We start from the raw sequence: 27,794 nt of genomic DNA, 5'->3' as shown, positions 1-27,794 counted from the left end.
ACTGGCTGGCGGCTCTGGCAGCTCCTGACTGGCTGGCGGCTCTGGCAGCTCCTGACTGACGGACGGCTCTAGCGGCTCCTGACTGACGAACGGCTCTGACGGCTCGGGACAGACGGATGGCTCAGATGGCGCTGGGCAGACGGATGGCTCAGATGGCGCTGGGCAGACGGATGGCTCAGATGGCGCTGGGCAGACGACCGACTCTGACCTGCTGAGGCGCACAGTAGGCCTGGTGCGTGGCGCCGGAACTGGTGGTACCGGACTGGAGACACGCACCTCAAGGCTAGTGCGGGGAGCAGGAACAGGGCACACTGGAATCTCGAGGCGCACTATAGGCCTGGTGCATGGTACCGGAACTGGTGGTACCGGGCTGAGGGCACGCACCTCAGGGCGAGTGCGGGGAGAAGGAACAGTGCGTACAGGACTCTGGAGACGCACAGGAGGCTTGATGCGTGGTGCCGGAACTGGAGGTACTGGGCTGGAGAAACGCACCACAGGGAGAGTGCGTGGAGGAGGAACAGGGCTCTGGAGACACACTGGAAGCCTGGTGCGTGGTGTAGGCACTGATGGTACTGGGCTGGAGACACGCACCACAGGGAGAGTGTGTGGAGGAGGAACAGGGCTCTGGAGACGCACTGGAGGCTTGGTGCGTGGTGCCGGAACTGGAGGTACTGGGCTGGGGCGGGAAGGTGGCGCCGGATATACCGGACCGTGCAGGCGTACTGGCTCCCTTGAGCACCGAGCCTGTCCAACCTTACCTGGTTGTATGCTCCCCGTAGCCCGACCAGTGCGGGGAGGTGGAATAACCCGCACTGGGCTGTGTTGGCGAACCGGGGACACCATGCGTAAGGCTGGTCCCATGTATGCCGGCCCGAGGAGACTTACTGGAGACCAGACGCATTGAGCCGGCTTCATGGCACCTGGCTCAATGCCCAATCTAGCCCTACCAGTGCGGGGAGGTGGAATAACCCGCACCGGGCTAAGCACACGTACAGGAGACACCGTGCGCTCTTCCGCATAACACGGTGTCTGCCCGTACTCCCGCTCTCCACGGTAATCACACACCTCAGGGCGAGTACCGTGTATACTACGCCAAACCAACATCTCTCTCTCTTCGCTCTCCTCCAATAACACCAACAACTCATCAAATGTCTCATAATCTCCCATCCTTTCACTTTCCTCCAATCTGTCCAATAACTCCTCCACATTCTCCGACTCGTACCTCAATTTAGCCAACTGCTCCTTATGGTAAGCACGGGGAACTGGCTCAAGTCTCCCACTTGACCCAGCCACACTCCCCGTGTGCCTCCACCCCAAGAAATTTTTGGGGGAGCCTCTCGGGCTTCCAGCCACTCTGCCTTGCTAGCTCCTGCTGCTGCTGCTGCTGCCGCTGCTTCCCGTAGCCACGCTGCTTGGTCCGAGTTTGGTGGGTGGTTCTGTAAGGACTGGGTGTCGGAGTGCGAAGTCAAACGCAGGAAGCAGAGGGTGCAATAACAAATGTTCCCTTTTAATGAACACTGAGAAACTAAAGTCACCCTTCTAATATACTGGGTACTCACAAAAAACTACCCCAGACACGGGGGGAATGAAAGCAGTCCAGTAACCACGTAGACACGTAGTACAAAACAGACACCACGCTTAACAACTAATAATCCCGCACAGCTCACGTCCTGACCAACACTAAAACAAGCAACACACATAAGAACTATGGTCAGGACGTGACAGTTCCAACTCGGGCAACATGACTACAAAATATCTCATAAGTTACCTGTAATCTTTGTCCAAACATTTCAAACAACTTTCCTAATACAACTTTAGGTATTTTTTAACGTAAATATTCAATAAAATTTAAGACGGGATAAACTGTGTTCAATACCAGAGGAAAACAAAGTGGAGCGAGCTTTTCAGGTCACGCGCCTATAACAAACAGTACACTTCACTCGACCCTCGTTCTGGACAGCCCTACTTCTTCATTACACAAAGGAAAAACATCAACCAATTTCTAAAGACTGTTGACATCCAGTGAAATCGATCGGAACTGCAAGCAAGTGCCTTAGAAATCCAGATCCCCATAGAAACCCATTGAAAAGAGAGTGACCTCAAAAAAAAACTCCTGGATGGTTTGTCCTCGGGGTTTCGCCTGCCAAATAAGTTCTGTTATACTCACAGACATTATTCAAACAGATTTAGAAACCGCAGAGTGTTTCATATCCAAATATACTAATAATATGCATATGCTAGCTTCTGGGCCTGAGTAGCAGGCAGTTTACTTTGGGCACGATTTTCATCCTGACGTGAAAATACCGCCCCATAGCCTTAAGAGAATTATATTAGATAGATATGGCAGAGGTTGAAAACCCATAACACATATGTCTCTTCAACAACAGCTTATGGTCAATAATATCTAAGATTGCACTGAAGTATAATAGTACACCACCCAAAATCTTCTTGTTAATCAATTTCTTTCAAACATTCATCAGTAATTTGTGTCAGTGCAGTACATGTTGAGTGACCTTCTCTATAAGCATGCTGGAAGTCTGTTGATAATTTGTTTACAGAGAAGTAGCATTGTATTTGGTCAAACACAATTTTTTCCGACAGTTTGCTAAGAGCTGGCAGCAAGCTGCTAGGTCTGCTTTCAGAGCCAGTAAAGACTGCTTTACCACTCTTAGGTAGGGGAATGACTTTGGCTTCCCTCCAGGCCTGAGGACAAAGACTTTCCTCTAGGCTCAGATTAAATGTATGACAGAAAGGAGTGGCTATAGAGTCAGCTACCATCCTCAGTAGCTTTCCATCTAAGTTGTCAATGCCAGGAGGTTTGTCATTATTGATCGATAACAAAACTTTTACAACCACACTAACTTGACAAAATTCTAACTTGCAATGCTTTTCTTTCATTATTAGTTTTTTCATACATGTGTACGATGGCTCACTGTTTGTTGTTGGCATTTCCTGCCTAAGTTTGCCCTCGCAAACTTTGCCAATAAAGTATTTATTAAAATAATTGCCGACATCAAATGGTTTTGTGATGAATAAGCCATCTGATTCGATGAAAGAAGGAGTTTGACCATAATTTAATTTAAAGTACTACAACATTTTTTTCTAACATTCTTTATATCACTGAGCTTGGCTTAATAATACAGTTTCTTCTTCTTTTTTGTTCAGTTTAGTCACATAGTTTCTCAATTTGCAGTAAGTCAGTCAGTCAGATGTGCAGCCAGACTTTTTAGCCACTCCTTTTCCGCCATCTCTTTCAGTCATACCATTTATGTCACGCCCTGACCTTAGAGAGCTTTTTATGTCTCTATTTTGGTTTGGTCAGGGTGTGATTTGGGGGGGCATTCTATGTTCATTTTTCTATGTTTTGTATTTCTTTGTTTTGGCCGGGTATAGTTCTCAATCAGGGACAGCTGTCTATCGTTGTTTCTGATTGGGAACCATACTTAGGTAGCCTTTTCCCACCTGTGTTTTGTGGGTAGTTGTTTTCTGTTTAGTGTTCTGGACCTGACAGAACTGTTTCGGTTTCGTTTATTCACTTTGTTATTTTGTTCTAGTGTTCAGTTTAATAAAATCATGAAAACTTACCACGCTGCGCTTTGGTCCGATTCTTCCTCATCAGACGACGACCGTTACAATTTATGAATTCCTCATCTATCCATGGAGCCTTTACAGTTCTAAAGGTAAGTTACTTAACAGGTGCATGTTTATCAATAACTGGAAGAAGCAATTTCATAAATGTATCAAGTGCAGCATCTGGATGCTCCTTATTAATCACATCAGACCAACAAATATTTGTAACATTATCCACCTAAGAGTCACGTCAAAATCTTTTGGATGATCTCTTGTACACTATTTTAGACCCAGCTTTTGGAACTATGGCTTTCCTGGATATAGCCACGATACTGTGATCACTGTATCCAATGGGTATGGATACATCTTTAGAACAAAGTCCTACAGTATTAGTAAAAATGTGATTAATACATGTAGATGATCATGTTCCTGTAGTGTTTGTGAACACCCTGGTAGGTTGATGAATAACCTGAACCAGATTACAGGCACTGGTTCCAGTGAGAAGCTACCTCTTGAGTTGAATGAAAACCAGTCAATTTTCAGGTCTCCAAGAAAGTAGACCTCTCTGTTTACATCACATACACTATCAAGCATTTCACACATATTATTTAGATACTGACTGTTAGCACTTGGTGGCCTATAGCAACACCCCAAAAGAAAAGGCTTTAGATGTGCCAGGTGAACCTGCAACCACAACACTTCATTAACACTTGACATAAGATCTTCTCTAAGCATTACAGGGATATGGCTCTGAATATTTACAGCAACACCTCCCCCATAAGCATTCCTATCTCTTCTATAGATGTTATGTCCTTGTATTGCTATTGCTGTATCATCAAATTAATTATCTAAGTGATTCTCAGAAACGGCAAATATATTTATTCTATCTGATGTTAGCAAGTTACTGATTTCATGAACCTTATTTCTAAGGCTACAAATATTAATAAGGGAATTTTTCAGCCCTTTCCTGGGTAGCTTATCAGAGATAGACATAATGTAGAAAATATCAAACAAAGCAAGAGAAAAAAACACATTCAGCAGCCCATTAATCAGTTTGTGTGTGTGTGTGTGTGTGTGTGTGTGTGTGTGCTGCGAAGTTGAAGATAATTTCCTATTCAGCTGACTTATGCAGTTTTTCACTTAAACGCATTCTCCGCCAATGCGAGAACATTGCCTTTATATTTCAATCGTGGCCCAAAAATGTAACTACCACGGTACAGATTTAACTGAGCCCTAACTGAAAGTATTTTTATTACTCATGCATTGCCAAACAGCTGGCCAAGAACATGGTGACAAACAGGATTGAGAACATTCTGCAGAAGGGAGGCATCAAAACTTAAGACCTTTCATTTCAATCAATTCAACTCTCACTCTATTTACTTCAAATGGTAAAACTTTTGTATTTTTTTGCCCCCTTTTTCGTGGTATCCAATTGTTAGTAGTGACTGTCTTGTCTCATCGCTGCAACTCTCGTACGGACTCAGGAGTGGCAAAGGTCAAGAGCCATGCGTCCTCCAAAAACACAACCCAATTAAGCCGCACTGCTTCTTGACACAGTCAATGTGTTGGAGGAAACACTGTACACCTAGCAACCTGGTCAGCATGCACTGCACCTAGCCCACCACAGTAAACACTAGTGCACAATGAGATCCCTGCCGGCCAAACCCTCCCTAACCCAGACAATGCTTGGCCAATTGTGCACCACCGCAGCCGGCTGCGACAGAGCCTGGGCTCGAACCCAGAGTCTCTAGTGGAGACCACTGCGCCACCCGGGAGGCCTTTTCAAATGGTAAAACTTGAAATAATTTATACCTGGTGTTTAAAGTATTTCACAAAAACAACTAAAGCATTTGACCTGTCAGGTCAACCACTGTTTCCTGCAAGGAATAAAATAAAATAAACGTTTGAATTGTGAAATGTGACTTTACAAACTACAAACCATTCTTGAACATGAAATGTTATTAACTTCTTTGGGCTGCAAGCCCGAAGCCGGGCACAATATGACAACAGCCACTTCAAGTGCAGGGCGCGAAATTCAAAATATATTTTTTAGAAATATTTAACTTTCACACATTAACAAGTCCAATACAGCATATGAAAGATAAACATCTTGTGAATCCAGCCAACATGTCCGATTTTTTAAATGTTTTACAGCAAAAACACCACGTATATTTATGTTAGCTCACCACCAAATACAAAAAAGGACAGACATTTTTCACAGCACAGGTAGCATGCCCAAAACCAACCTAACTAACCAAGAACCAACCAAACTAACCAAGAAACAACTTCATCAGATGACAGTCTTATAACATGTTATTCAATAAATCTATGTTTTGTTCGAAAAATGTGCATATTTGAGCTATAAATCAGTTTTACATTGCAGCTACCATCACAGCTACCGTCAGAAATAGCACCTAAGCAGCCAGAGTAATTACAGACACCAACGTCAAATACCTAAATACTCATCATAAAACATTTCTGAAAAATACATGGTGTACAGCAAATGAAAGACAGGCATCTTGTGATTCCAGCCAATATTTCCGATTTCTTAAGTGTTTTACAGCGAAAACACAATATAGCATTATATTAGCTTACCACAATAGCCAGAAACACAAGCCATTTACCAGCAGCAAAAGTTAGCGATCGTAACAAACCAGCAAAAGATATATAATTTTTGACTAACCTTGATAAGCTTCATCAGATGACAGTCCTATAACATCAGGTTATACATACACTTATGTTTTGTTCGAAAATGTGCATATTTAGAGCTGAAATCAGTGGTTATACATTGTGCTAACGTAGCATCTTTTTCCCAGAATGTGCGGATATTTTTATGACACTCAACTATTCTGACCAAATAACTATACATAAACGTTACTAAAAAATACATGTTGTATAGGAAATGATAGATACACTAGTTCTTAATGCAATCGCCGTGTTAGAATTCTAAAAATAACTTCATTACGACATCCAGCTTAGTTATAGCGAGAGAGTGCCCAAAATCTGGGCGCAAACTACTAGTACAACATGTTCGACAGATATATGAAATAGCATCATAAAATGGGTCCTACTTTTGACGATCTTCCATCAGAATGTTGTACAAGGGGTCCTTTGTCCAGAACAATCGTTGTTTGGATTTAGAATGTCCTCTTCTCCAGTCAATTAGCACGGAAAGCTAGCAAAGTGGCGCGAAGCTCTCCTTCCTGAACATACGCAGACAAAGCAACACGCCTAACGTCCCGAAAAAATTTCAATAATCTAATAAAACTATATTGAAAAAACATACTTTACAATGATATTGTCACATGTATCAAATAAAATCAAAGCCGGAGATATTAGTCGTCTATAACGACAGCTTTTCAGAAGGCAATACCAGGTCCCTTCTCGCGCGCTCCAGAAAACAGGAAACTGGTGACACGTCATACAAAGAGCTTTTATTCGACCCCAGATCAAGTTATACACTCCATTTCTTCTCTCACTGCCTGTCGACATCTAGTGGAAGACGTATGAAGTGCATGTATACTAATAAATATCAAGGACATTTATAGGTAGGCCCTAGAACAGAGCATCGATTTCAGATTTTCCACTTCCTGTCAGGAAGTTTGCTGCAAAATGAGTTCTGTTTTACTCACAGATATAATTCAAACGGTTTTAGAAACTAGAGTGTTTTCTATCCAATAGTAATAATAATATGCATATTGTACGAGCAAGAATTGAGTACGAGGCCGTTTGAAATGGGCACCTTTTATCCAGGCTACTCAATACTGCCCCTGCAGCCCAAAGAGGTTAAACAGATTTAAAAAGTTGAATCTACTCTTGTTTCCTACAATCACTCCTGCAGTGCTAAGCTACTGCCAAACAGATGTCCGATCGTATATTCTAAATTTAGATGAAATAGGGCCAAAATATGTATTTCTTTAGAGCCTACAACAATGGGTGTAAACTGACATATGGAATTGTTTTAATGTCACGACTTCCGCCGAAGTTAGTACCTCTCCTTGTTTGGGCGGCGTTCGGCGATCGACGTCACCGGCTTTCTACTCGCCACCAATCCATGTTTAATTTCCGTTTGGTTTTGTCTTCATTATACACACCTGATTTCTATTCCATGAATTATGTTCCTTATTTAACCCTCTGGCTTCCCTCTCTGTTTTGTGCGTTATTGTTTGTCATGTGGGTTCGTGTTCTTGTGCTTTGGATTTTTGTGTTTTCCGTGTTGGAATATTATTCTTCATTTATGAGTAAACTGTCGGACTATACTCATGACTGTGTCCTGCGCCTGACTCCACCTTTCTCCATTCACCAACACCCTCACAGAATAACGCACCATCAAATAGAGTCAGCAGGTACAGCCAGCCCTCCTCTCTTAATGGAGGAGCGTGTTCAGCAGCACGCGACCATGTTACAGAGTCTGGGTACAGCCATGGATCGCGTGCTGCAAACCATGGAACGATGGGAGAGAGGGGGTTTTCCGGTCAACCCATCAGCACCTCTCCAGCTCCCACAACAACCGACCCAGATGTCCACACCTCCTTCATCAGGATCCAGGGGGATTCGGCTCTCGCTCCCGGGAGCGTATGATGGAACGGCTGCCGGGTGCCAGGGGATCCTACTCCAGCTGGAACTCTACCTGGCAGCTGTTCAGCCGGCCCCCTCGGGACGCGAGAGAGTGAGCGCCCTCATCTCTTGTCTGACTGGAGAAGCACTGGTCTGGGCCAACGCCATCTGGGGAAGAGAAGGCCCGACGTTGGACAACTACGAAGATTTGACCCGCCGCTTCCGGGCGGTTTTCGATCATCCACCTGAAGTGAGAGAGGCGGGGTAACGCTTGTTCCATTTAAGACGGGGGATGAGGAGCGCTCAAAGGTTCGCTCTGGACTTTAGAACTCTGGCCGCCGGCGCGGGATGGAATGAGCGGGCCCTGATCGATCACTACAGGTGTAGTTTACCAGAGGACGTTCGTAGGGAGCTAGCCTGCAGGGACACCACCCTTAACCTGGACCAGCTGGTGGACCTATCCATCCGGTTGGATAGCCTGTTGGCCTCCCGCGGACGTCCGGATCGGGGTCCGTCAGTTCCACCCCCCAGCACCTCTGATCCTACCCCGATGGAGCTGGGAGGTGCTGCTATGAGGGGAACCGGAGGGGGGACCATTCCCTGCACCACCTGTGGCCGCAGAGGACACTGCTGGTTGGTGCTGGGGAGGTTCTCCAGGGAGTAGAGGTGGCAGGCGGAGCACTGGTGGATCATCTCAGGTGAGTAGGCACACACCTCACCCAGAGCCCCCTGTTGCACACATGTGGTTGTATATAGCATTTCCTGAGTTTTCCCAGCAGTCCCAGCATAAGGCGCTGGGAACTTTATTGACTGTACTTTTGCACTTAGTTTAGGGATCCCTATTGTTCCTGTTGATGTTCCCTTCCCTGTACATGCCTTAGATAGTTGTCCTTTGGGGTCAGGGCTAATCAGGGAGGTCACAGCTCCACTCCGTTTGATAACGCAGGAGAGTCATGAGGAGAGAATTAGTCTCTTTCTGATCGACTCTCCTGCGTATCCTGTTGTGTTGGGCCTTCCCTGGTTGGCCTCTCATGATCCCACTATTTCTTGGCAACAGAGGGCTCTCAAGGGATGGTCCCGTCAGTGCTCAGGGAAGTGTGTAGGTGTTTCCTTAGGTGCCACTACGGTGGAGAGTCCAAACCAGGTATCCACCATGCACATTCCTCCCGAATATGCCAATTTGGCACTCGCCTTCTGTAAAAAGAAGGCGACTCAATTACCACCCCATCGACAGGGGGATTGTGCGATAAATCTCCTGGTAGACGCTGCACTTCCCAAGAGTCACGTGTATCCTCTGTCACAGGAGGAGACGGCGGCTATGGAAACATATGTCACCGACTCTCTGGGACAGGGATACATTCGGCCTTCCATTTCACCTGTCTCAAGTTTCTTTTTTGTGAAGAAGGATGGAGGTTTGTGCCCGTTTATAGACTATCGAGGTTTGAATCAAATCACGGTAAAATACAGTTACCCACTACCTCTCATAGCCAGTATGACAGAGTCATTGCACGGGGCGCGCTTCTTCACAAAATTGGACCTCAGGAGCGCGTACAACCTGGTACGTATTAAGGCGGGGGATGAGTGGAAGACGGCATTTAGCACCATATCTGGGCACTATGAATATCTCGTCATGCCGTACGGGTTAATGAATGCTCCATCAGTCTTCCAATCCTTTGTAGATGAGATTTTCAGGGACCTGCACGGACAGGGTTGATGAAGGGATTTGTTTCCTATATGTTCATTAACCAATTTAATTATAATAAAGCAAACACTCTGTCCGTTTCTAAGAATTTGTAAGATCCTTATTTGCATAAAATAGACAAAGACCAGCCACCAAATTAATCAATAGCATTTATTCTCGAGAGAGCTCTGACCAAAAACCATGTACAGTGGGGAGAACAAGTATTTGATACACTGCTGATTTTGCAGGTTTTCCTACTTACAAAGCATGTAGAGTTCTGTAATTTTTATCATAGGTACACTTCAACTGTGAGAGACGGAATCTAAAACAAAAATCCAGAAAATCACATTGTATGATTTTTAAGTAATTAATTTGCATTTTATTGCATGACATAAGTATTTGATACATCAGAAAAGCAGAACTTAATATTTGGTACAGAAACCTTTGTTTGCAATTGCAGAGATCATACGTTTCCTGTAGTTCTTGACCAGGTTTGCAAACACTGCAGCAGGGATTTTGGCCCACTCCTCCATACAGACCTTCTCCAGATCCTTCAGGTCTCGGGGCTGTCGCTGGGCAATACGGACTTTCAGCTCCCTCCAAAGATTTTCTATTGGGTTCAGGTCTGGAGACTGGCTAGGCCAGATTCCGTCTCTCACAGATGAAGTGTACCTATGATAAAAATTACAGACCTCTACATGCTTTGTAAGTAGGAAAACCTGCAAAATCGGCAGTGTATCAAATACTTGTTCTCCCCACTGTACATTAGGTTATATATCACACACAGAGTCATAGCTTTCTAAATGTCCCTCCTCTTCTCCGATAAGGACAAAGCTGATCAAAAGTCCATTCCAACACACTTACGCACATACCTTACACACAATATCTGGATTATCTCCTGAAATCTCTCCACAGTTTATTACCACTTAGCTGACAGTTCCCCCCCAGATACGGAAAACCTAGAGGGGCTTGAGCTGTCTTCCCTTATCTCCACAGAGTTATAGCTTAGTCGGTTCAAACATAGGTTAAATATTATCGATTATGTATGTTAAAAACAACCTGAGGATTGATTATAAAAAACGTTTGACATGTTACTACAAACATTACGGATACTTTTAGAAATTTTCGTCTGCCCTTCAGGACCGGAACGAGCCTGTGGTTTTCTGAACATAACGCGCAAACCAAATGTCGGTTTTTGGTTATAAAACTAATCTTTATCGAACAAAAAGAACATTTATTGTGTAACTGGGAGTCTTGTGAGTGCAAACATCCGAAGATCATCAAAGGTAAGCGATTCATTTTATTGCTTTTCTGACTTTCGTGACCAAGCTAATTTGCGGCTAGCTGTTCTTACTGTTTTGTCTAGTGATTGATAAACTCACAAACCCTTGGATTGCTTTTGCTGTAAAGCATATTTTCAAAATCTGACACGATAGGTGGATTAACAACAAGCTCAGCTGTGTTTTGGTATATTTCACTTGTGATTTCATGATTATAAATATTTTTAGTGTTTTTTTTAATTTGGCGCTCTGCAATTCAGCTGTTGTTTACGAAAATTATCCCGCTAAAGGGATCCGTGCGTCAAGAAGTTAAAGTCCTGAGGAGATTGAACGAGGTTTGTTATAGGTTACAACTCCCCCCTGATTACCGTATTAACCCCTTGTTCCATGTGCCTCTCCTCAGGCCGGTGGTGGCTGGTCCGCTCCAGCACCTCCAGGTGCGGGAGGTTCCTCCGCCCCCTCTGGACATCGAGGGGGCCCCGGCGTATACTGTGCGAGCCATCATGGACTCAAGACGTCGGGCGAGAGGCCTTCAGTACCTCGTGGACTGGGAGGGGTACGGTCCGGAGGAGAGATGCTGGGTGCCGGTGGAGGACATCCTAGATCCATCATTACCGCAGGAATTTCACCGCCTCCATCCAGATCGCCCTGTGCCTCGTCCTCCGGGTCGTCCCCGAGGCCGGTGTCGGCGCGCTGCTGGAGCCGCACGTCAAGGGGGGGGGGGGGGGGGTACTGTCACGACTTCCGCCGAAGTTGGTCCCTCTCCTTGTTCGGGCGGCGTTCGGCGGTCGACGTCACCGGCTTTCTAGTCGGCACCGATCCATGTTTCATTTTCGTTTGGTTTTGTCTTCATTATACACACCTGATTTCTATTCCATGAATTATGTTCCTTATTTAACCCTCTGGCTTCCCTCTCTGTTTTGTGCGTTATTGTTTGTCATGTGGGTTCGTGTTCTTGTGCTTTGGATTTTTGTGTTTTCCGTGTTGGAATATTATTCTTCATTTATGAGTAAACTGTCGGACTATACTCATCTCTGTGTCCTGCGCCTGACTCCACCTTTCTCCATTCACCAACACCCTCACATTTAACATGGTCATACTAGGGATCATTTAGCTATTTCATTTGGATTTTTAGGACCCCTTTAGCTATCCCCACAGTTTGTCAAACAATTATTTGTTTTCTATAAGCTTTAGCTGCTAAAGCCTATAGAATGCATTGAATAACACATTCATAAATGGCGAAAAGGACAGTAAAAAAATGTATGTTCATGCGAGTCTCATCTTTCAATAGAGTGGTCATAATACTTTCGGGAGGAGACAGATGTTTGGCATGTCTCATGGTCTGACAAACACAGCTCTAGCTCTGACACTTTTCACCGCAGATGCAGAAATGCTACATCGGCGAAGCAGTGGATTGAGACGCATCCAACGCAAAGATTATCTCTAGCTTAAACTGATGTTTTTTTATTATTATGTTACTTACATGGATGCATCGGTGCATCAATCGACTCCAAGGGGATATTATATGGCCAAGTATTAAGAGATAGAATACCTACCTGGGGTGGCAGGTAGACTATCGGTTAGAGCGCTGGACTAGTAACTGAAAGGTTGCAAGATCAATTCCCCTGCTGACAAGGTAAAAATCTGTCATTTTGCCCCTGAACAAGGCCATCATTGAAAATAAGAATTTGTTCTTAACTGTTCTTAACTGACATGCCTAGTTAAATAAAGATTCTTTTTTTTAATCAACATGTTGCAATTTCTTACTGTCATCATTATAAGTGATATATTCCCGTGCTTTGTGACATACAACTACAATGTCACTATGTTGACATATTCTAATGCAGGGCTCCCAGACCAGTATCATGTGTTACAATTGCACATTTTCTATTTTGTTAGTTGTGTACCTGGCCTGAACCTGTAAGAGCTTCTCATCTCTCTGTCTCTGCCAGGTCCTTCTATTCTACTGCTTCCTCTTAGAACTCCTGCATTCATACATGCTGAACATATCATTAGCTTGTTTTCTAATTGGCCGAGGCTACTTTGGGAGGGCTTGTCAAGGAAATAAGTTAGAGGATGTTCTTTCCTCTTATTTGTTACAATATAATTATTTGAAATAGGAATTCAAAAAAGATACACTCTAAACAAAATAAAAAATTACATACATATACCAATATCAGATGAATTTGAAATATATTGTTGGAATCTTTTTTTTTTTACCTTTAAAAAAAAAAAATTATAGTTCCAAGTGGACGGCGCAGACAACTGGAACACTTTTTTTATCCAGCTCTGTTTTTTATCCATCTATGTTTTTTACCCATCTCTGTTTTTTATCCAGCTCTGTTTTTATCCAGCTCAGTTTTTTATCCAGCTCTATTTTTACCCAGCTCTGTTTTTACCCAGCTCTGTTTATATACCCAGCTCTGTTTTTAACCAAGCTCGGTTTTTACCTGCTCTGTTTATTTATCAGCTCTGTTTTATATCCAGCTCTGTTTTTCCCCCCAGCTCTGTTATTTATCCAGCTATGTTTTTTATCCAGCTCTGTTTTTTCCCCCAGCTCTGTTATTTACCCAGACCTTTTTTTTTTACCCAGCACTGTTTTTTACCCAGCTATGTTTTTTTTATCCAGCACTGTTATTTATCCAGCTATGTTTTTTACCCAGCTATGTTTTTTTTATCCAGCACTGTTATTTATCCAGCTATGTTTTTTATCCAGCTTTGTTTTTTACCCAGCTCTGTTATTTATCCAGCTATGTTTTTTATCCAGCTCTGTTTTTTTTTACCCAGCTCTGTACAGGCATTAGGCACAGACTGCAAGATACAGTCATGTGATTGTACGCGATAGTTGTCAATTGCCTGCTGGATCATGTACAGTTGAAGTCGGAGGTTTACAATCTCTTAGGTTGGAGTCATTAAAACTCGTTTTCAACCACTCCACACATTTCTTGTTAACAAACTATAGTTTTGGCAAGTTGGTTAGGCCATCTACATTGTGCATGACACAAGTACATTTTCCAACAATTGTTTACAGACAGATTATTTCACTTATAATTCACTGTATCACAATTCCAGTGGGTCAGATGCTTACATCCACTAAGTTGACTGTGCCTTTAACCTGTTTGGGACATGGGGCAGCATTTTCATGTTTGGATGAAAAGCGTGCCCAGAGTAAACTTCCTGCTACTCAGGCCCAGAAGCTAATATATGCATATTATTAGTAGTATTGGATAGAAAACACTCTGAAGTTTCTATATTTTTTAATGATGTCTGTGAGTATAACAGAACTCATATGGCAGGTGAAAACCTGAGAAAAATCCAACCAGGAAGTGGGAAATCTGAGGTCTGTAGTTTTTCAACTCATTGCCTATCGAATATACAGTGTCTATGGGGTCATATTGCACTTCCTACGGCTTCCACTAGATGTCAACAGTCTTTAGAACCTTGTTTGAGGCTTCTACTGTGAGGTGGGGGCGAATGAGAGCTGATTCAACCAGAGGTCTGCCAGAGTGGCATGAGCTGATCACGAGCGCACACGTGAGAGCGACCTGCGTTCCATTGCAATTCTAAAGACAAAGGAATTCTCCGGTTGGAACATTATTGAAGAGTTATGTTAAAACATCCTAAAGATTGATTCTATACATCGTTTGACATGTTTCTACGAACTGTAATATAACTTTTTGAACTTTTCGTCTGAACTTTCGTCTGGACTTGCCCGCGCCTCGTGAGTTTGGATTTATTTACCAAACGCGCTAACAAAAGGAGGTATTTGGACATAAATGATGGACTTTATCGAACAAGACAAACATTTATTGTGGAACTGGGATTCCTGGGAGTGCATTCTGATGAAGATCATCAAAGGTAAGTGAATATTTATAATTTACTGACTTCACAACATGGCAGGTATCTGCATGGCTTGTTTTTGTGTCTGAGCGCCGTACTCAGATTATTGCATGGTTTGCTTTTTCCCTAAAGCTTTTTTGAAATCTGACACAGCAGTTGCATTAAGAAGAAGTATATCTACAATTCTGTGCATAATACTTGTATCTTTTATCAAAGTTTATTATGAGTATTTCTGTAAATTGATGTGGCTCTCTGAAAATTTGCCGGATGTTTTCGAGGCACAACATTACTGAACATAAAGCACCAATGTAAACTGAGATTTTTGGATATAAATATGAACTTTATCGAAGAAAACATACATTGTGTAACAGGAAGTCCTATGAGTGCCACCTGATGAAGATCATCAAAGGTTAGTGATTCATTTTATCTCTATTTCTGCTTTTTGTGACTCCTCTCTTTGGCTGGAAAATGGCTGTGTGTGTTTTTGTGACTAGGCTCAGACCTAATATAATCATATGGTGTGCTTTTGCTGTTAACTTTTCTGCGCTACGGATACCGAATACGGGTTCACTTTCCTAAACAACCGCTGAATTGCAGGGTGCCAAATTCAAAAATATTCCTAAAAATATTTATAATCATGCAATCACAAGTGAAATATACCAAAACACAGCTTGTTAATCCACCTATGGTGTCAGATTTTGAAAATATATTTTACAGCGAAAGAAATCCAAGCTTTTGTGAGTGTAGCTTTCAATGCTACATCAGCTAGCCCCAAATTAGCATGGTCACGAAAGTGTGAAAAGCAATAAAATTAATCTTCGGAGGTTTCCACTCACGAGACTCCCAGTTACACAACAAATCTTCCTTTTGTTCGATAAATATAACTTTTATCACACAAAAAAACCATTTGGGTTGCGCATTATGATGAGAAAACTACAGCCTCGTTCCGGTCCTGAAAGGAAGATGAAAATTTCCAAACGTATCAGATTAAAAAATATTACAAAAAATATTTATAATCATGCAATCACAAGTGAAATATACCAAAACACAGTTTAGCTTGTTGTTAATCCACCTATCGTGTCAGATTTTGAAAATATATTTTACAGTGAAAGAAATCCAAGCTTTTGTGAGTGTAGCTTTCAATGCTATAACAGCTTAGCCTTATATTAGCTTGGTTAGCTTGGTCACGAAAGTAAGAAAAGCAATAAAATTAATCGCTTACCTTTGATAATCTTCGGGTGTTTCCACTCACGAGACTCCCAGTTACACAACAAATGTTCTTTTTGTTCGATAAATATTACTTTTATCACAAAAAAACGCAATTTGGGTTGCGCATTATTTTGAGAAAACAAAAGCCGTGTTCCGTTCGACAAATCCCAAAAAGTATCCGAAATGGTCATAGAAACATTTAAAATGTTTTTTATAATCAAACCTCAGGTTGTCTTTAACAAACATAATCGATAATATTTCAACCGGAGCATAACCTATTCATTAACCTCTAATTCCTCCCAATCCCGGATCCGGGAGCACCCCCATCAGTAAAAAAGCTGACTAGCATAGCCTAGCATAGCGTCACAAGTAAATACTAGCATCTAAATATCATTAAATCACAAGTCCAAGACACCAGATGAAAGATACACATCTTGTGAATCCAGCCATCATTTCTGATTTTTAAAATGTTTTACAGGGAAGACACAATATGTAAATCTATTAGCTAACCACGTTAGCAAAAGACACCACTTTTTTTACTCCACCATTTTTTTCCTGCATAGGTAGCTATCACAAATTCGACCAAATAAAGATATAAATAGCCACTAACCAAGAAACAACTTCATCGGATGACAGTCTGATAACATATTTATTGTATAGCATATGTTTTGTTAGAAAAATGTGCATATTTCAGGTATAAATCATAGTTTACCATTGCAGCCACCATCACAACTCTCACCAAAGCGACTAGAATAACTACAGAGAGCAACGTGAATTACCTAAATACTCATCATAAAACATTTCTGAAAAATACACAGCGTACAGCAAATGAAAGACAAAGATCTTGTGAATCCAGCCAATATTTCAGATTTTTTAAGTGTTTTACAGCGAAAACACAATATAGCATTATATTAGCTTACCACAATAGCAAACCACACAACAGCATTGATTCAAGCCAAAAATAGCGATAACGTATAACCCAGCAAAAGATATTAATTTTTTCACTGACCTGCTCAGAATTCTTCAGATGACAGTCCTATAACATCATATTACACAATACATATAGAGTTTGTTCGAAAATGTGCATATTTAGCGGCACAAATCGTGGTTATACAATGAGAAAAGTAGCCAAGCTGCAAAGAAAATGTCAGGAAAAATCTTGGGAGAGGCACCTATTCTAATCGATAACTAATCATAAACTTGACTAAAAAATACAGGTTGGACAGCAAATGAAAGATACATTAGTTCTTAATGCAATCGCTGTGTCACATTTTTAAAATTAACGTTACTACGACATACAGCGTGCGTTAAAGCGAGACCGCACGGAAATTAATGGCGGATTATGCATTTTACATTTTTCAACAGAACAACGAATTAACAGCATAAATAGTTCTTACTTTTTGATGTGCTTCCATCAGAATCTTGGGAAAGTTGTCCTTTGTCCAAAAGAATCGTTGCTCGGTTGTAGAATGTAGTCTTCAACGTTGCAATTAGCAGTAAACATTAGCCATGTGGGCCAGACATCACCAACTCCCTAGAATGCAACACTAATAAATATCCGAAAATCGCAATATACTGACATAAACTGATATAACTCGGTTTAAAATAACAACATTATGATGTCTTTAACAGCTATATCGAATAAAAACAGAGCCGGATATATCTAAGAGCTATAACCGGAGCTTTCTACTACGACATGCCAAGGTCCTTCCTGCGTCAGAGCGAAGTGAACAAAGACCGGACCCTTCGTTCCCAAGCTATTTATAACCTCTCAGATCTGCCTAGAGACTCCATTTCAAATCTCACTATTCGCTGACATCCAGGGGAAGGCGTATGCAGTGCATCTCAACCAATAGAAGACAGGCAAATTAATAAACTGACCTGGGAACAGCTTGCATAATTCTGCATTCTCACATCCTCATAGGAAAAATGCTCTAACTCGAGTTCTGTTTTACTCACAGATATAATTCAAACGGTTTTAGAAACTAGAGAGTGTTTTCTATCCAATAGTAATAATAATATGCATATTGTACGAGCAAGAATTGAGTACGAGGCAGTTTAATTTGGGAACGAAATTATTACAAAGTGCAAACAGAACCCCCTATTGAGAAGAAGTTTTAAGAGAGAAAAGGAAAATGGTGAGCTCCTCCCTGGCGCGCAGGAAATATTCAGAGGACACCTGACCTCTTTTGAAACATCTCGCACATTTTTCAAAATAAAAGCCTGAAACTATGTCTAAAGCCTGGCCACAGCCCGAGGAAGCCATTGGGAAAAGAATCTGGTTGATACCCCTTTAAATGGAGGTTAGACAGGCCAGGAAACAAAGATTTAAAAATATATATATATATATCACTTCCGGGTTACTTTTTACTCAGGATTTCGCTTGCAGAATAAGTATTATTTTTCTCACAGACAATATTTTGACAGTTTTGGAAACTTTGGAGTGTTTCCTTTCCTAATCTGTAAATTATATGCATATTCTACGATCTGGGCCAGAGAAAATGTCCGTTTACGTTGGGTACGTTTTTTTTTTTAATTAAAAAAATCTGACCCCTAGCACTAAGAGGTTAACTTCTCTGATCTACGGATCCCGGATACGGGTTTGAATTCGACAACATACGGTGATCGCCACAAATTGTCATATTAAACATTCCTGAAAAAACAAGTGTCTCACATGCTTCAAAAGCCTAGAATCTTGCTAATCCAACTGCGTTGTCAGATTTAAAAAAAGATTTACTGCGAAAGAATACGATGCGATTATCTGAGCACAGAGCCCCATACCAAACTACTTTTTTCAACCAGCACAGGCGTAACAAAATCACAGATAGCAATGAAATAAATCGTTTACCTTTGAAGATCTTGCTCTGTTTGCAATCCCAAGGCTCATTGTTACACAATGAATGGTCTTTTGTTCGGTTAAATCCATTTTTATAGCCTAACACAAAACATTTTGTGAACGCTTATCTCGTTGAATTTCGTGTCATTCAATTTTCGACGAAACATTCTACATAAATACACAGACTAAACCTGACTTTATTCAGTCATCTTTGGTTTCCTTGCAATCAACTGTTTGTTTGTAACACAACCAAACTTGATGGGTCATTTCGCCCGCGAAATGACCCGAAAAAAATGATTGGAAGACAACAAGTAACGACATTATTGTGCACCAATTATATGACCGCTGTTTCGTTGATTGACTGTATTTTAACCCAATGACCACTGATCGTCTTGAAATCTAGCTGGGTAGATAGCCAATGAGCAGAGGTAAACGGCAATATCTAATGTTTGTGTTTTGGAAGACCAACCCATGTAGTAAACTCCAGCGTAAAGATCGTCATTCGCCATTGAAGTTTCATACTGGAAGTAGCCAAACTCATTACGCACAGTTTCGGTAACAAGCATCTTCAGATGTTTATATATTGAAAATCATGGCGAATAAGTCAGGGAAAGCTAAATCTAAGACTAGATATACGAATGTAGACAAAATTATAGAGGAAATTGACCGTGAAAGTGAAACATATGCTTTTGGAAGACGACTCAGTTAGCGACCATGACTCATGGAAGCATATTTTTTGAACGGGGAGGACTGTTTTGGACTGGTAAGTTCTTCTCATGCTAATGCCGTTGTTTGAAATTAATAATATAAAATATTATTTGTGATTGTTTTTACATTTTATTTGCAATATATAAAAATGTAATGAAATGTGTAAAGTACACATTGGCTATACTTCCTCCAGCGCATGCTTCCTCAACTCAGTCTACATATTATGGATTAGAGGGAGCATGGTCGAGATGCGTGTGTCTGCCGCCAACGTGTCCATCCCCAACGTGTGTCCATCCCCCTCTGAAGCTGGTTCATCCAGCTGGAACCCTGCTGTCTCTGGCTCCACACCTCCCGGGCCATCTAGAGGTAAACTGTTCATATTTACTCTTGAGGGCTATATAAATTGATTTGATTTGATAGAGGACTGAGGGTCTTCCAAATATTGAAAGTGTGTAAATAGTTACCCATGTTATTTTGTAAATGTATATATTTTTTTTCTTTATATATTTTTTTCCCATTTTTTTTTTCTCCATTTTTTTCCTTCCATTTTTTTGGGAGGTGTGTTAGAATACCATTTTGGTATTTTGTATATAGTTATTTGTTTCAAAATGTATACCTTCAGCAATTTGGCCACTTGGGTACATTTGGGCTACTTGTGTGGGACACCTGGGTGACTTCATGATAAATGTCATGTAGCACACTCATTTTGGAAGTTATCATTCTGAAACTTTGCACAAGTACTGTTGCCCTCTTATGTTTTTCACTGAAATTGTCCCCATATTCATATCTGAATGTTTGTTTTATCTTGTTCATTTTAAAGATGATGATACAACAATTAAAAAGAAAAAACGTATGTTTTTTTCATTGTATTATCTAAACCAGATCTATTGTGTTATATTCTCCTACATTCAATTCACATTTACACAAACTTCAGAGTGTTTTCTTTCAAATGGTACCAAGAATATGCATATCCTTGCTCCTGGGCCTGAGCTAGAGGCAGTTCGATTTGGGTATGTCTTCAGGAGGAAATAGAAAGAAGGGGGGGGGGGGGATAGTTGTAAGAGGTTTTAAACAGCATGATCATTATACAGATACACCTTGTGCTGGGGACAATAAAATGCCACTCTAAATTTTGCAGTTTATTCACACAACACAATGTCATTGAAGTCTCAAGTTTTGAGGGACCATGCAATTGGCATGCTAAATGCAGGAATGTCCACCAGAGCTGTTTCCAGATAAGGTAATGTTAACTTCTCTACCATAAACCGCCTCCAACGTTGTTTTTAGATTGTTTCGCAGTGCGTCCAACCGGACTCACAACCACAGACCACATGTATGACGTCGTGTGGGCGAGTGGTTTGCTGATGTAAATTTTGTGAAAAGAGTGCCCCATGGTGTATGTGGGGTTATGGTATGGGGAGGCATAAGCTATGGACAACGAACACAATTGCATTTTATCAAAGACAATTTGAATGCACAGAGATACCGTGACGAGATTCTGAGGCCCATTATCGTGCCATTCATCCGCAAATTTCACCACATGTTCCAGCATGATAATGCACGGCCTCATGTCGCAAGGATCTGTACACAATTCCTGGTTCCCAGTTCTTCCATGGCCTGCATACTCACCAGACATGTCACCCACAGAGCATGTTTGGAATGCCCCCGATCAACGTGCATGACAGCGTGTTCCAGTTCCCGCCAAAGTCCTGCATCTCCGCACAGCCATTGAAAAGAAGTGCGACAAACATTCCACAGTCAACAGCCTGATCAACTCTGTCAAGGTATCTGTGACCAACAGATGTATATCTGTATTCACAGTCATGTGAAATCCATAGATTAGGGCCTAATTTATTTATTTCAATTGACTGATTTCCTTATATGAACTGTAACTCAGTAAAATCTTTGTAATTGTTTCATGATTCATTTTATAGTAAGTTAATAAAGGTGTTCCATGTCATGCACCTTCCATCTAGAGCTGATGGAATGTTCAGCAGGTATAAATACAGTTCTAAGAGGAAGCAGTAGACTAGAAGGACCTGGCAGAGACAGAGAGACAAGAAGCTTTCACAGGTTTTCACACACATCTCAAGATAGCACTGTGGGTAAAAAATAAAATGTGCACTTGTATTTAATGCATAATACTTGTGTGGGAAATGTTATGAAGTTAATACTCATCATCTCTTAGTACTTGGGTACAAACATTTTGGCCTCATTGCCTTTACATTTAAATTCAATTATCTGACATTATTTTGAATGTGACAGTAGCACAGCACTACAAGGGTGATTGTAGTAAACAAAACTAGGTTCAACTTTTTAAAGCTGTTTTAGAACATTTCACATTCAAGAATAGTTTGTTGATTGTTACGTCACATTTCACAATTCAATAAAGTGTATTTTCTTATCCCCCCTAGGGGTGGTTGACCTGACAGGTAAAATGCCTGACTTGTTGACGTGGAAAAAACGTTGATTCAACCAGTGTGTGCCCAATGGGTAGTTATTGAAATAAATTCACATTCTTCTCCAGCTAAAGGGAAATTGATAACTCAACCTACATACACAAAAGCAATTGTGCTTTTCTTGGACATTTTATTTTTTATCAATAAAGTCCTACATTACATATTTGTATTACTATCAAATCAAATCAAATTTTATTGGTCGCATACACATGGTTAGCAGATGTTAATGCGAGTGTAGCGAAATGCTTGTGCTTCTTGTTCCGACCATGCAGTAATATCTAACAAGTAATCTAACAATATGTTAATTGAACTATCACATTTATAGATAGGTAGTAACAAGTGCCTCAGGGTATTTCACTTAGTAATGTGTATATAAACTTTTATTTATTTTCTCACTTTGTAACTTCTACTGATATTTATCTGGTTAATCTGCAGAAAATTAAATCATATTGTAGTAACATGTACAGGTTGCCAGTGATTTAATGAAGATGTGAGTATTGTAACAAACTGCAGAAAACGTTGGACAATAATGGAGACAAAAAATGTTGAATCTCATCTGCACATCTAGAATTAAATTGAAATACATGTACTGAAACAAATATTCTACAATAAAATACTGTAGGTATTTGAGCAAACCAATGAACTAACCATCCTGTTAATGACCAGATCCACTTGTCTTTTTCAGCGTGTTAATGTTTGAAGGGAAGGAGTTCCTCTTGGGGTAATGAAACAACTGAAGATTGGGAGACTGACTTTGAGGGATTTTCGTACACATTCATACAATTTTGGTATATTCTTTGAATTGTTCGGTTGTTCGATTGTATATTTTTTTAATCCCTATTTCAGATCATTAATTTGTTACAATTCAAAAAGAACACAATTATTATTTCCTCATAGTACTTCCTTGATTCTCTCTCCCAAAATAGCCTCAACCAATTAGAAAACAATGTCTGACAACAATGTCTCTCTCTATAGTGACTGACTAAAGGTGTTCCATGTCATGCTCCTTCCATCTAGAGCTGATGGAATGTTCAGCAGGTATAAATACAGTTCTAATAGGAAGCAGTAGACTAGAAGGACCTGGCAGAGACAGAGAGATAAGAAGCTTTCACAGGTTTTCACACACATCTCAAGATAGCACTGTGGGTAACTACACAACTAACTAAATAGAAAACTTGTATTTAATGAGTGATACTGTTGTGGGAAATGTTATGAAGTTAATACTCATTATCTCTTGATACTTGGGCACAAACATTTTGGCCCTTTTGCCTCTAAATTTAAATTAAATGATCTGACATTATTTTGAATGTGACAGCAGCTTAGCACTACAAGAGTGGTTGTAGTAAACAAGACTAGGCTCACCTTTTTAGAGACGTTTTAGAACATTTCACATTCAAGAATGGTTTGTTGATTGTTACGTCACATTTCAAAAGGTTATTTTCTTCTCCCTCCTAGGAAACACTGGTTGACCTGACAGGTAAAATGACTTATTTGTTTTGACAAACTACTATGAAAAACATCATTAACAAAAAAAAATCAAGTTTTACCATTGAAAGTGAAACGGAGTGAGAGTAAAATTGACTGAAATTAAAGGTCTTAAGTATTGATGCCTCCCTTTTGCAGAATGTTCTTAATCCTGGTTGTCACAGTGTTCTTGGCTAGCTGCTCGGCATTGCGTGAGTAATAAAAATACAATTCTGAATTGTGAAGATTAAATAATAGCTTTTGTGCTTTCACCAACTTGTCTTTTTCAGTTAGACTTAGGGGTTCTTCTTTGAGACAAAAGCTGATGGATTAAATCATTGCAGAATGTACTTTAGTTAATTCATCTTCACTTTATTCATAATGTAAAGATCTTTCAGAAATGTGTTGGTAAAATTAAAATGATGTATATATAAATATGTATTATTAATATAGTAAATATAGTAAACTTATTTCCCATGTTATTTTAGCCATCAAAGACCCGTACTCGTATTCCTCTGCGGTGGGTCAGGGACTTGGCACCCCATTTGCTTCCTACGGTGAAGGACGCATCACAGGAGTCAGAGTGTGGGAGACCAACAACAACTACTACTACTACTACTACTACTACTACTACAACAGCAACAACTACATCAGCGGGTGAGCAGACCCTGACCCATGAACAGACACCACTGACTCAGTCCAACTACACTACCCAACACACACCACTTACTCAGTCCAACTTCACTACCCAACAAACACCACTGACTCAGTCCAACTACACTGCCCAACAGACACTCTTCTTTCTGTATTTATTTATTTGTTGTGTTTATTACATATTCAGTTTATGACCAAACGATATTGTTATTTTATCTAACCCAGAGTACAATGTAAAATGTAATTCCTTGATATTCTCTGATGCTACCTGCTCTCTCTGTCTGAATGTGCCTTATCAAAACACAACCAACGTGAAAAGCTTCCTCTGTTTTAGGTTCCAGCTGAGATATGGCAACACCTGGTCTCCTGTGTTCGGTCGCGAAGGGAGTGAAAAGCAGGAGATGGAGCTATTTAATAAAGAGGCCATCGTCGAGGTGTCTGGGAAGTACAACCCAGCAGACTACATCTGCTACCTGGTGTTAACCACCAACAGGGGGCGCACTCTGTCAGCCGGCCTGCCCAACCAAGTCTCCTTCAACTTCTACCCAGCCAACATGGGCAATGAGCTGAGGCTGCTCAGCGGTCGCTTCAACGGTGCCGGGATCACCTCCATCGGAGCCCACTGGGGATTGGTGAACATGGAAGGGGCTGAAAACAGTACTCTGGAAACAGCACTGGAAACAGTAACTCCTATTTTTTAGGGAAAAAAAGTATGTCTTGCTCTTTGGGATGGTATCCCGGATACAGATTAAGCCTAGTCCTGGACTAGTTACTTTCAATGGAGATTCTCCATTCAACATGCTTTTTAGTCCAGGAGTAAACTTAATCTGGGTCCAGGAAACTGACCCTATATGTTGGACGGATGTTTGACATAGACGCTGACAGAACTGTTTTTTATATCACTATCTGATGGGCGCTTCATGAGAATTTAAACTGAATGAATTTGAATGTTTAGAATACTTTGGAAGAATTTTTGATGTGATTCCTCCCTTGAAGCAGTACAAAAATACATCTAAACATTCAAATTCATTCAGTTTAAATTCTCATGAAGCACCCATCAGATAGGAATATTAAAACAGTCCTGTCAGCGTGGGTCACAGACCACATGCGTTGTTACACATTCTTTGAGGTTATCACATTTTATCTCAATATATTAAAGAATCATATGGGATTTAAAGGATTAATTATATCTTTGATTAATGGAACAATCAAATATTATGGGGAGATAATAGCGTCTCAGGGTGCTTCACCTTCATTATTTTATACACGCTGTATTTGTTATTTGTTGCTCCTTTTCTGCTACATCTGCTTGTGGACATTTTAATAAAAAGCATATCTTTAATCATTATATTTCATTGTATTCCTTTTGATAAGAATATACATTCAGTAGTGGCCAGAAGCTACAATAAACTAATCTGTCATCTTAACAAACCCTACCTCAATGGTGTCAATAAGGAACTAAATGTATAACAGCAAGACCGTTAAAATGCCTATCCAATAGTAATGAAGGAAAGAAAATTGATAGTTACATATTGGGATATTATTTTCGACAATATATCGTGTCGTATCAACAATAAAAAACTATTATTTTTGTGCTAGTTGGCTGTCCCTGCACTAAAACTCTTATTTTCTTCATAGACTGTTCACCATTTTCATTTTAAATAGGAAGCACATTTTTGGTGGGCAATTTCCATTACTTTCTCATGCTTTCTAGTCTCTCTGCCACAGACATATAGTGAGCAATATGTTTGGAACATCGAATCACAATAAAATCCTAGTATAGAATCGCAATACGTGTAGAATCATGAGGTTCGTAATACATATCCTATTAACACCTTATAATTGTGATAACATTGTATCGTGAGGTCCCTGGCAATTCCCAGCGCTACTATCCAACACACCCATAATGTCTGGAATGTATATCTGCCATACCCATTCATAACATCAAACATTTTGTCTATGAAGTCTGCTCCCCTTCTAGCCTGGCATTGCATGACAAGCGGCATCGTGTTTTAGTTAAAGCTACAGTCTGAGATTTGGGACGCTGTTCAATTTTCAGCTGTATACCAAAACAAGTGGTGGGGAGGGACACCACTTTGTTGCGAATCACAGACTGTAGCTTTAACTGTGTGGTTGGTCTAGATTTGACAGTTTTATAGATAGGGCTTATACAGTATATGCATGGTTCAACAGTCAAAGCTGCTTAATTAGTTTTGGTGAGATAGAATGAAATTAGGAAATGTTTTTTTATTGTCTTTGTTTTACAGAATAAGTCTGTGGTTCCTTGAATCATTGTCTTAGTCCTAGTAAGTCCGATCTAATTTGAGGAACAGACCGATTTAAATGGGGCAAAAATTATATGGATTTTTGTTATTTGCATTTAGTGTAATGTGGATGATACTGCAATGGGATGGTTGCAAATCTTAAAGAAATGATGTGCGATTTAAAAAAAATATGGTTGTTAAACCATGAACAATGCTACATTGTAGCTTATTATAGAGCCTAAAATGTTAGCTTGACTACTGCTTCCCTACTGTATATTCAGACCAGAATCACTAAATAATCTGAGTAAATGTATCCCCCTGTATTGGACACTCAGGGAATCACAAAGCAAAACCTGGGCAACATTTCAAATGATGTACAGTAAGTGTTTTTGACAAGTTTTCATTGTATATACACTGAACAACAACAAAAAACGCAACATGTAAAGTGTTGGTCCCATGTTTCCCAGAAATGTTTCACACACACAAAAAGCTTATTTCTCAAATGTGTTTTTATTTTCATCGGTTAGTGAGCATTTCAACTTTGCCAAGACAGGTGTGGCGTATCGGGAAGCTGAACACACAGCATGATCATTACACAGGTGAACCTTTCACTGGGGACAATAAAAGGCCACTGTAAAATGTGCAGTTGTGTCACACAAAACAATGTCACAGATGTCTCAAGTTGAGGGAGCGTGCAATTGACATGCTGACTGCAGGAATGTCCACCAGCGCTGTTGCCAGAGAAGATAATGTTAATTTCTCTACCATAAGCCGCCTCCAACGCCATTTTAGAGAATTTGGCAGTACTTCCAACCGGCCTCATAACCGCAGACCACATGTAACCACGCCAGCCCATGACCTCCACATCTGGCTTCTTCGACTGAGGGATCGCCTGAGACCAGCCACCCGGACAGTTGATGAAACTGTGGGTTTGCACAACCAAATAATTTCTGCACAAACTGACAGAAACCGTCTCAGGGAAGCTCATCTGTGTGCTCGTCGTTCTCACCTGACTGCAGTTTGGCATCATAACTGACTTCAGTGGGAAAATGCTCACCTTCAATGGCCACTGGCCAGCTGGAGAAGTGTGATCTTCACAGATAAATCTCGGTTTCAACTATACCGGCCAGATGGCGTCGTGTGGGTGAGTGGTTTGCTGATTTCAACATTGTGAACAGAGTGCCCCATGGTGGCGCTGAGGTTATGGTATGGGCAGGAATAAGCGGACAACAAACACAATTCCATTTTTATCGATGGCAATTTGAATGCGCA

At 40.8% G+C, this 27,794-nt stretch overlaps 1 protein-coding gene across 1 annotated transcript; it reads left to right on the top strand.

The window, feature by feature from the left end:
- Positions 1-23,764: 23,764 nt before the first annotated feature.
- Positions 23,765-24,959, top strand: LOC120030965 (zymogen granule membrane protein 16-like). The gene is made up of 3 exons (XM_038976470.1): positions 23,765-23,816; positions 24,093-24,261; positions 24,593-24,959. The coding sequence occupies exons 1-3, from the start codon at positions 23,765-23,767 to the stop codon at positions 24,957-24,959; spliced, it is 588 nt and encodes a 195-aa protein (XP_038832398.1).
- Positions 24,960-27,794: the final 2,835 nt, after the last annotated feature.

This window comes from Salvelinus namaycush, chromosome 37 (assembly GCF_016432855.1).
Source record: "Salvelinus namaycush isolate Seneca chromosome 37, SaNama_1.0, whole genome shotgun sequence".
Classification (NCBI taxonomy): Eukaryota; Metazoa; Chordata; class Actinopteri; order Salmoniformes; family Salmonidae; genus Salvelinus; species Salvelinus namaycush.
This window is presented reverse-complemented; position numbering and strand designations above follow the sequence as displayed.